This window comes from Miscanthus floridulus, chromosome 8 (genome assembly GCF_019320115.1).
Source record: "Miscanthus floridulus cultivar M001 chromosome 8, ASM1932011v1, whole genome shotgun sequence".
Taxonomy (NCBI): domain Eukaryota; kingdom Viridiplantae; phylum Streptophyta; class Magnoliopsida; order Poales; family Poaceae; genus Miscanthus; species Miscanthus floridulus.
Genome location: NC_089587.1, coordinates 224,902,898 through 224,914,221, shown reverse-complemented (window position 1 = coordinate 224,914,221; position 11,324 = coordinate 224,902,898). Strand labels below are relative to the sequence as shown.

The following is an 11,324-nucleotide window of genomic DNA, read 5'->3' as shown; positions in this document are numbered from 1 at the left end:
TAAGAACTTATCGCCTTTTCACATTACTTCAAATTTTATATAACAACTTTGAAAACTCCAAAAATCAACTTTGTACAAATTGACAAACTCTACACTTTTTATTTTAGGCTGAACCCCAAAATGTATTTAGATTTTGAATTAGGTTTCGAGGGTAGAATTTAAATGCTAAAAATTAGGGTTTTCGGAAATTACAAATCAATACAAAGATTTTGAACTTGATTCAATCCATACAAGTCAACACATATAACATAAAAGTAAACTTGTTTTAATGGATGCATATCAAAGTTTTCACTAACACTTGAATGATCAATAATGTATATGATGACATGGCATGTTTTAGGGTTTAAAACACTAGATGTGTTACGCCGCCTCACACGTTGATAGCGCCACGATCTTTTGCTTCAGCAACTTCCAAGCAATGGGGACCGCTCCAAAGAAGACGAGCACGCCAGAGGTGCTCCATCGCCCATCAATGTCGCTCGCCATGTCTGCATCGCTGAAGACAGTGAGCTTTAGCTCACCTTCCTTTGCCTTGGAGGGTGCCTCACTGAAGACCGTGAGCCACAACCCACCCTTGCCACCACTCTTGGAGAAGATGATCGCTTGATCAAGCATCCCCTTGATGTAGCGCAACAACCTTTTCATTGCCATCCAGTGATCTTCGCGTGGGTCCTCCATGAAATGGCTGACGTACCCAACCGCGAACGCAATGTCCGATCGGGTATGAGTGAGGTAGCGTAGCCCGCCGACGATGCTCCGGTAGCGAGTCGTGTCCACCTTCGCAGCAGTGCTGTGCTTGCTTAGCTTTAGCCGCTCTTCTATTAGAGTTGCGCATGGCTTGCATTCTGCCATGCCGCCACGCTCAAGCAGCTTCTCTATGTAGGCGCGTTGACCTAGGGAGATGCTCTGCTTCCCCTGCCTCACCTCGATGCTGAGGTAGTAGGAGAGCACGCCGAGATCGCTCATCTTGAAATGAGCCGCCATCTCACACTTGAAACTATCGATGTCCTCTGCTCGTGCTCTGGTGACAATTAAGTCATCCACGTACACGCCAACGACAAGCTCCTCCTTCCCCCATCGCCGCATATAGAGCGCGTGCTCTGTAGCGCAGTGAGTGAACCCAAGCTCACCCAAGGTGGCATCATGCTTGGCATTCCACGCCCGAGGGGCCTACTGCACCCCGTAGAGTACCTTGCGTAGCTTGAGCACCTTGTGCTCAGCGCCCTTGATGGTGATGCTCGGAGCTTGCTTGACAAAGACCGTCTCCACGAGCTCACCGTTGAGGAACGTAGACTTGACATCGAGGTGGTTGATGTGACAATCTTTCACTACTGCCATGGCCAACAGCAAGCGAATGGACTCCATTCGTGCCACTAGAGCAAATATTTCCTCAAAGTTGATGCCCTCATGCTACACGAAGCCACGAGCGATGAGACGAGCCTTGTACTTGACAATGATACCACGCTCATCCCACTTCACCTTATAGACCCACTTCAAGCTGATCGGCCTACAGCCCACTGGTGGATCTACCAGCTCCCATGTGCTATTGTCCTCGATGGCCTTCATCTCTTCCAACATTGCCCGTCGCTAATTGGCATCGCGTTTAGCCACTGCAAACATCGATGGCTCCTCGGCACTAACAATGAACAGCTCTAGATCGTCAAGAGCCGACTAACCAGGCCTGTGGCCCCTGCATTGGCAATGATGTTGTCCAGCCTGTGGAACCATACCTCCTCACCATCATGGAAGGCATCCATGAACTTACTGATGTCGCTTGGAGGGGAGGTGAAATCGATCGGTGGTCCCTGTTCTATCAGAGTGGTCGGCATCGCTGCTGGACCGTTTGGCACCACTATCGGAGTGGTCGGATCCACTGCTGGTGCGGTCGACACCACTCCTGGAGTGGTCGGCTCCACTGCTGGAGCGCTTGGCACTACTGCTGAAGTGCTCGGCACCTCCTCTGGAGTGGTCAGCATTGCTGCTGGACCGCTCGGCACAACTTTTGGGGTGGTCGGCACCTCTTCTCCAGCGTCTCCACCACCGTGGATGACTAAGTGTTCGACGACAAAGGTGCTGCTCAAGCTGCCAACTTCCCCCACACCCAGACCCTCCCAGTCCTAGGCCGCCATCTCATCGAACACCACATCCCTAGAGATCACCACCTTGCCTCTGTTGGGATCATAGAGCCGATACGCCTTGGTGCCCTCCTCATAGCCCAGGAGCACCATCGGTGTGCTCCTGTCTTCTAGCTTGCCGAGGTGAGGCTTGGTGTTCTTCACATGGCTGACGCCGCCAAATGTCCTGAGGAAGGACACGTTTGGCTTGCGTCCATGCCAAGCCTTGAACGATGTCTTACCCTTCAGGGACATGGTGGGCGCGCGGTTGAGGATGAACACCGTCATGGTCACCGCCTCTCCCCAGAACTTTGCCGGCAAGTTTTTGGCCTTCATCATCGACCTCGCCATGTCGACCATCGTCTGGTTCCGCCGCTCCACCATGACATTATGCAGCGGCGTGTACGGTGCGGTGTGGTTGTGGCAGAACCGCCCGAAATAGCATACTTATGGAGGCGCTCGTCTTCCACCAGACACTAAGCACCCTGGAAGCAAGCTACAATGAGCGGTGTCCGTCGGGCACACCCCAAGGGAGAACCCGAAAGATCCACATTTTCTCCAAGGATCCAATAATGAGAACGAGTTACAACACAAGTACCTTTCATACATTATAGTTTCCTAAAAAGTACATTATTACAATACCAAATACCAGAGTGCGGAATGATAAACAGTGGAATTTAAAAATAACATCTAGCGGTAGGGGCGAGGATTCCGTCTGAGCCCACCAGAAGGATCCTCCACACAAGGGATTCTTCAAGCATCACCGGCAACAGGGGTAAATAAACCCTGAGTACGCAATGTACTCGCAAGACTTATCCGATTAGGGGGAATAATTTCCCGACTCCAAGGAATATGATGGGCTTTATGGTTTGCTGGTTTTCTTTAGCAGAAAGCAATACTAATAGTGAGTCCTTATTTATGTATTATTATTATCAGTCGTATTAAGTTATCATCTAGTTAGTCTATATAAGCACCTGTTCTACCTTCAAGCAGGAGTTGAGCAATCAGTTATATTTCTTCTCCTTTTTCCACTTTCAGTTCTTACTACGGTGCTAAGCCGTAGACAAGCCATACCAGATCGCCCGGTGATTCACGAATCAATGTTCCCAGCTGGGTGCCCTGAAAACACACGCCCCGCTTGTACCCCAGGCACAAGCAGGACTAACCCACCACTCTCCTGTCCCGGGTGTCTAGGTCCTCGTCCAAACTTGGACTCCAAGCCCCCACTCCTGAGTCCCGAACTCAGTGTGGTGCAAGGACCTCCACCAACTCCTCTTCCCATCAATCGATCCAGAAAGAGCTAGATCCACGACAAGAGAGCAACAAGCCTTCCCTGCGCCCATACCCAAGTATGCGCTCGGGACAATAATCTGTGACTTGCCTAGAGTCATATGCAACGACCGGTCCTTAATCGACATGAACAGGGAAAAAGTGTAACTAAGTCATGCCCTGTTGGCCGCAGGACACAACCCCTTACACCCACCAGTACCCAATCTATATCCCTGCCCGGTCACCATTTTCCTTTCCACCATTATATCATGGTTGTTCATATTTTATTACCTATTTGCGAGTAACGGCAGGTTACTCACGCTACCGATATCCTGAGCATAGAAGCTACTCGACCTGTACTAGTAGGACTCATGTGTAGGTATATTTATGTAGGTAGTTTCCATAAAATGCCTATAACGTAAATGTACATCATATATATATATATTCCATGATCATAAAAATATGGGTTATGCACCGGGGCTTGCCTTGGGCAGGCGCTGGGCCAGCAGGGTCAGCACCAATAGGCTCCTGAGCTTCCTCCTGTGTGAAAATATCCTCCTTGTACTCCTCGATCACCTCGTCGTACTTCGGCTCGCCGACAGGCACGAAGTCTACCAGTCCGTGATCTATATGAAATGATGATGCAATGTTTAACAATATAACAACAACAACTCTTAAAATAGAAGTACATTGATTTAAGTACTAAGCTAGTGCTATCGACCATGGTGCTAAATTATCTATTGCTATCGGCAACAAGTATCAAGTGAGGCATTCATCGTTATTCCAGCAACTATCGGTATTTTCACTCCTAACGCCGATTTACGCTATATCCCAATAAACAAGGGTAATAGCTACTTTATTTAACAACACCTTCTAATGCTACAAAATTTACAGCGAACACATAACATCCTCGGGAACCTACTGTAAAATTTTCAAAGCTAAAACTATTACCGATTTGCCACAAGAATTCCTACAAATATTAATCTATATAATACTAAGCTTTCTAATTAGAATTTATGAGCCTATGATCATAACAGCTAACTGTGAACTAACTACACTAACAGATAGATGGTATTTTTGCGAACCTAACAAAATTAGTCTCACTATTTTTGGACAACTACGCAATTTACTACGATTTATCGAAGTTCAATTAATAACCAAAATAAATAAACATGTATATTCTCTGGGAATTAAGAAACCGAAACTTAGCTTCGTGGCCCAACACGCGTGGCCTAGCCCGTGACTGCGTGACGCGCATCAGCGCAGCGCGGCCCATGTGTGCACGTGCCAGCAGGCCACAACACGGCCCACGCGGAAGCGTGTCCCAGCCGGCCAACGGTCCACGACGGGGAAAGGCCCGCACGCGATGGCAATATGCACAGACACCCCCGATCGACTTGGTATTCACAGTGAACTCTAAGACACTATTCCACCAGTCTACGCTTTTACAGCTGCACCCTCCGAATCTCTTGTCCTCCCACTGACGACACCCCTACGGCCACCCGCGTGCACCGGCGCGGCGGGGCTAGCACCGGCGACCCACGCCGGCCACCTCAGGCCTCCTCCTCCCCAACCAATGAGCCAAATCTCACCTAGGTACGAACACGAAGTGCAAGGCGGAGGAAACGCGCACCGGGACGCAGCTGCGGGGTCGGACCACAATGGCGGGCAACCTGTAGTCACGGCGGTGCCATTCCGGTGAACGTCAGCAAGGCCAGTGTAAGAAAAAATGGACCCTAAGCCCATTTACTTTGGATTTTGGTGTTTGATGACCAACACAACCAAATTGGACTAATGAATTTGCAAGTGTTTGTTTTGTAGTCCAACAGGGTGCAAGACATGACTTGGACGAAGGCGACGTGATGATCAACACCTTAAGAAAGACCTTAGGAGCACAAGAAAAGACCCAAGATATCAAGCAAAGTCCAAGCATGAAGATAGGAACCAAGCCGTACGCAAGATTGCAAAGAAACGAGCTCGTAGAGACGACCGGACGTTGGACTGGATGCTAGAAGCGCGACCGGATAATGGACCGGTGGCTCGGCAGACAGGCGACCGGACGCGAGGATCGGACGCTAGCGGCAACTGACCGGACGTAGAAACGCAGCGTCCGATCGAGTACAGAGAGGTTCCAGGCGCGCGAAACTACGACCGAACGCGTCCGGTGGCAGGCGACCGGACGCTGGCAGCGTTCGATCGGTGGTTCACGGCTGCAACGGTCGGGACGACCGGATGCGTCTGGTCAGGACGATTTAACGTCCGGTCAGTAGCAGATTTGCGGGAGTTCGACCCCAACGGCTACTTTCTCAGTGGGGCTTATAAATACAACCCCCAACCGGCCATTTGATGGGTGTGGAGCTGAGGAAACATACCAAGGGTGTTGATACACCATTTTAGTGATCTCCACATGCATAGTGCTTAGTGTTTTATTAGGTGATTAGCATAAGTGCTTTGCGAAGTTCTTAGGTTGATTAGACCACCGCTCATGTGCTTGCTCTAGGTGTTTGCCTAGTGTTTAGTGAGGTTTGCATACCTCTTGCCACCCCGTGCTTGCGAGCATAAGTGTTGTACATTGGAGGGGCTTGAAGTCTTGCGAGATCACACCAACCGCGTTTGTGGTGTGGCCGCCACTGTGTACCGGAGGGAACAAGGCCCACGGCGTTTCGGCCGGAAGCTTGATAGTGAAGATGGCGGGGAGCATCCGGGAGAGGCTTGCCGAGAAGCACATCGGAGACCCACTTGCGCGTGGGGAAGGCCTGAGGCTATCCACGGAGTTACCCGACCGGGAGCTTGGCCCTTGCGAGGGATTCCTTGCGAGGGGCTCCAACGAGGACTAGGGGGAAGCTTGCGCGCTTCTCGATACCTCGGTAAAAATACCGGAGTCGTCGACGGGAGTTTGCATATCTCTACCTTGCTCTTTAGCTTCCGCATTTACATTGATTACTTTACTACGTTTGTGGTAGAGATAGCAACACACTAGCAAAACCATAGTTGCACATCTAGATAGCTTATCTATTGCATAGGTTTTGCTAGGGTTAGAAAAAGAGGCCATAGTTTAGAGTTATATTTTTAAGTTGCCTAATTCACCCCCCCTCTTAGGCGTCACGGTCCCTTCAATTGGTATCAGAACCAGGTTGGCTCATATTTGGACCTTTGGCTTAACCGCCGTTGAGCCGACGCTATTGTAGAGTGGTTGGGATGGATACCGCTAGGCCTCCACAATTTGACGGCACTAACTTCCCATACTATAAAGCTAGAATGGCTTGCCACCTTGAGGCAGTTGATTTGGGTGTATGGAGAGTCACTCGTGACGGGATGAAATCCATCAAGAATCCCAAAAAAACCCACAAGGAGTGACGAAAAAGAAATACATTTTAATGCTAGAGCTAAGAATTGCTTGTTTGAATCTTTTAGCATGGATGTGTTTAACCAAGTGTTCACCTTAAATACGACACATGAAATTTGGTTAAAACTCCAAGAGCTCCATGACGGCACAAGTAATGTCCGTGAGCAAAAACATTGTCTAGCTAAGCAAAATTATGATTCCTTTGCTATGAATGATGATGAGCTTGTTCGTGATATGTATTCTCGATTGAATCTAATTATCAATGAGCTCCATTCAATAGGATTATTAAAGCTAGATGATGCGGACATCATGAGGAAGATCATCTCCATTCTACCACAAAAGAAATATGCAAGCATCATCACCATCCTTCACAACATGGAGAACTTGAGCACCATGACCCCGGGCATTGTCATTGGCAAGCTAGTGGCATTTGAAATGTCACGCAAGATGGGTCAAGGAGAAGCATCTTCATCAAGCAAAGGCAAAGCACTCGCTTGTAGCGAGAAGAAAAAGGTGAAGGGCAAGAAAGCTGAGTCAAGCTCAAGCTCAAGCTCCTCAAGTGAAGAAGAAGAAGATGAGGATGATGATGATGAACAAGAATCAAGTGATGATGATCAATCTTCCTCCTCCACCTCCGACCTTGATGAAGAATCGATCAAACTTATCAAAAAGGTGGAGAAGATGATCGTAAGGCTCAATGTCAAGGGTGTGCCCATCCAAATTCAAGACCTCGTTTTCACTAATCAAAGAAACGAGCAAAGAAAGAGGGGATGCTATGGATGCAGCGAGTTGGGGCACTTTGTGGAAGTTTGTCCAAACAAGCCCATACCCAAGACAAAGAAGAAGGCGTGCAAGAACAAAGCCCTCACAACAATAAGGTCATGGGATGATTCTTCAAGTGAAGAAGAAAACCATCACAAGAGGCGAGGTCACAAGCACTCATCATCAAGCTCTTCTCGTGTGTGCCTTATGGCACGAGGTAACAAAAGCTCATCCTCTAGTGAGAGTGATAGTGATGATGATTTGCCTTCTTACAATACAATTGTGCAACAAAATCTTAAATATGCTAAAGTTTGCATTAGTCAACAAAAGAAGCTCAAAAACTTAAAAGAAGAGCTAGGTAGTTCACAAGAAGCATATAAGAATTTGCTTGAACAATATGAAAACTTTGCAAATCTCAATGTTGAACTATCTACTAAAATTGAGCAACTTGAGGCTAGTGCAACAACAAGTGCATGCACAATTAATGATAAGCAACTTGAAAAGAAAAATGAAAAATTAAAAGAAAAGTTAGCTAGCTCACAAAATGATTATCAAAGTTTGCTTGCTAAAATGGAAATCATGTGCAAACATTGTGATGAGCTAACAAATAAAGTTGCCAATCTTGAGGCCGTCAAAAATACCCTCACCAAGGCATCTAAAAGAAATGACATAATTAAAAAGGATGCATCTACCTCTTGCAATAATTTATGTTTAGACTCATCTTTGTGCAACCAAGCTTGTGTTGAGAAAGTGATTGTAGATACATGCACACAAGAGGTTGCAAAAGAGAATGAGCAACTCAAGCAAGAAGTAGCTCGCCTCACCAAGGACTTGACTCAAGTGAAAGGCAAGGCGAAGCAAACCCAACTTCATCAAGATAACACCGTCAAGGGAGTGAAGAAGCTTGATGAAGGACAAACCGTGGTTTGCTACGTGTGCCACAAAGAAGGCCACAAGTCCTATGAGTGCAAGGTGAAGAATGGGGGAGGAGCAAAGAAGAAGGAGAAAAAGCAAACAAGCAAGCTCTCCAACACCTACACCAACAAGGTGGACAAGAAGGCCTCCACACCTTATCTCTTGAAGAAGAAGAAAAATGATAAGGTGGTGGCCATCAAGGTGAACAAGCAAGCAAACAATGGGGTCAAACGCTTTTGGGTGCCAAAGGAAATCATTTCCAATATGAAGAGCACCAAGAAGGTTTGGATCCCGAAAGGGAAGTGAGAAGTCCGTCGGACCTCGGGGAATTTGGAGACTTGGCAAAGTTTGGGTGCATTTCATGGGGTGCATCATGATGGACAAAGTCATTGCCAAGTAGGTTAGTGAATACTATGGACCCAAATTCCCCTTCCCATGTTAGGTAACTAGATGTCATTACTTTCAATTAGCATTTGTTTCAATTGGTATTGTCTTTCAATTGGTATACTCTTAAAGCATCTAGTTATCTTATATGCCTAATGTTTGCATTTACATGCTTAAATATTTTGTCATGCATTTAATAGGTATATCATATGGTAGGCTCGCTCGGTTTCATTATCAACCCTTGGAGCAAACCTACATGGTTTAAAATTGTTTAGAAGCATGGCACATAGCTTGTTTTTCAATTAACTATCTAATATGTGCCAAAGTCCAAATTGTAGATAATCTCTCCCAAATATCATCTTTCAAGTGGTATTTTGATACTTAAATCAACGTGCACAAATTTTACAAGTATTCAACACTTGTATGCACAAATTTAGGGGGAGCTTAATCTACAACTTGGATGCTTTGAGACTAACACTTTTTCAAATAGTATCAATTTTTCAAACCTATGTGTAGTAGTCTCATTGTGAGGAAATTGAAGTCCCCGGAGTTAAGCATCATTCTTTAATTGGCATCATCATGTTCTTTTCATTCCATATCTATATGCTTTCTCCATGCATTATATAGATTAAACTCTCTTGTGCAATAAATTGCTATTTATGCATATGCTTTGCTTTCTACCAAATGTATGCATACATTTAGGGGGAGCTTAGTCTATATAATGTGAGAGTCAAATTTTGTGATCCATTTCATTCTATACACAAAGGATCACGAAATTTGACCCTCCCTTGTGCTACTAATGTCTTCCTTTTCGGTGTTTGATGCCAAAGAGGGAGAATTTGAAGGACCAAAGGCAAGCATCAAGTTGATGTCTACAAGTGGTAATGGTCCAAGAAAGGGAGGAAAGTGGATTATGGATTAGACTAAGTAATGGTAAAATCCGTAGGAATCCATAATGACACATAGGGACTTTTGCAAGGGCAAGATGGTTTTCGATTGGTATCTAAGTAGGATTTTCTAGCATCATATAACCTTGCCCTCTGCATTGCATCCTAGCAAGTAGGTAGTTTTTAAATTTCAAAATCTCTATCATTTGCTTGCTTTGGTCGTGTTGTCATCAATCACCAAAAAGGGGGAGATTGTAAGAAAAATGGACCCTAAGCCCATTTACTTTGGATTTTGGTGTTTGATGACCAACACAACCAAATTGGACTAATGAATTTGCAAGTGTTTGTTTTGTAGTCCAACAGGGTGCAAGACATGACTTGGACGAAGGCGACGTGATGATCAACACCTTAAGAAAGACCTTAGGAGCACAAGAAAAGACCCAAGATATCAAGCAAAGTCCAAGCATGAAGATAGGAACCAAGCCGTACGCAAGATCGCAAAGAAACGAGCTCGCAGAGACGGCTGGACGCTGGACCGGACGCTGGATGCGCGACCGGACGCTGGACCGATGGCTCGGCAGATAGGCGACCGGACGCGAGGACCGGATGCTAGCGACAACCGACCGGACGTAGAAACGCAGCGTCCGATCGAGTACAGAGAGGTTCCAGGCACGCGAAACTACGATCGGACGCGTCCGGTGGCAGGCGACCGGACGCTGGCAGCGTCCGATCGGTGGTTCACGGCTGCAACGGTCGGGACGACCGGACGCGTCCGGTCAGGACGATTCAGCGTCCGGTCAGTAGCAGATTTGTGAGAGTTCGACCCCAACGGCTACTTTCTCAGTGGGTCTTATAAATACAACGCCAACCGGCCATTTGATGGGTGTGGAGCTGAGGAAACATACCAAGGGTGTTGATACACCATTTTAGTGATCTCCACATGCATAGTGCTTAGTGTTTTATTAGGTGATTAGCATAAGTGCTTTGCGAAGTGCTTAGGTTGATTAGACCACCGCTCATGCGCTTGCTCTAGGTGTTTGCCTAGTGTTTAGTGAGGTTTGCATACCTCTTGCCACCCCGTGCTTGCGAGCACAAGTGTTGTACATCAAAGGGGCTTGAAGTCTTGCGAGATCACATCAACCGCATTTGTGGTATGGCCGCCACCGTGTACCGGAGGGAACAAGGCCCGCGGCGTTTCGGCCGGAAGCTTGATAGTGAAGACGGCGGGGAGCATCCGGGAGAGGCTTGCCGAGAGGCACATCGGAGACCCACTTGCGCATGGGGAAGGCCCGAGGCTATCCACGGAGTTACCCGACCAGGAGCTTGGCCCTTGCGAGGGATTCCTTGCGAGGGGCTCCAACGAGGACTAGGGGGAAGCTTGCGTGCTTCTCGATACCTCGGTAAAAATACTGGAGTCGTCGACGGGAGTTTGCATATCTCTACCTTGCTCTTTGCTTCCGCATTTACATTGATTACTTTACTACGTTTGCGGTAGAGATAGCAACACACTAGCAAAACCATAGTTGCACATCTAGATAGCTTATTTATTGCATAGGTTTTGCTAGGGTTAGAAAAAGAGGCCATAATTTAGAGTTATATTTTTAAGTTGCCTAATTCACCCCCCTCTTAGGCGTCACGGTCCCTTCA

The 11,324-nt window shown here is 47.0% G+C and overlaps 1 protein-coding gene across 1 annotated transcript; it reads right to left on the bottom strand.

The window, feature by feature from the left end:
* Nucleotides 1-360: 360 nt before the first annotated feature.
* Nucleotides 361-984, bottom strand: LOC136470722 (secreted RxLR effector protein 161-like). The gene has a single exon (XM_066468468.1). The coding sequence runs from the start codon at nucleotides 982-984 to the stop codon at nucleotides 361-363; it is 624 nt and encodes a 207-aa protein (XP_066324565.1).
* Nucleotides 985-11,324: the final 10,340 nt, after the last annotated feature.

Excerpts from the sequence above, each read along its gene's own strand:
- LOC136470722 (XM_066468468.1), bottom strand. The coding sequence starts at position 984 with ATGGCGGCTCATTTCAAGATGAGCGATCTCGGCGTGCTCTCCTACTAC.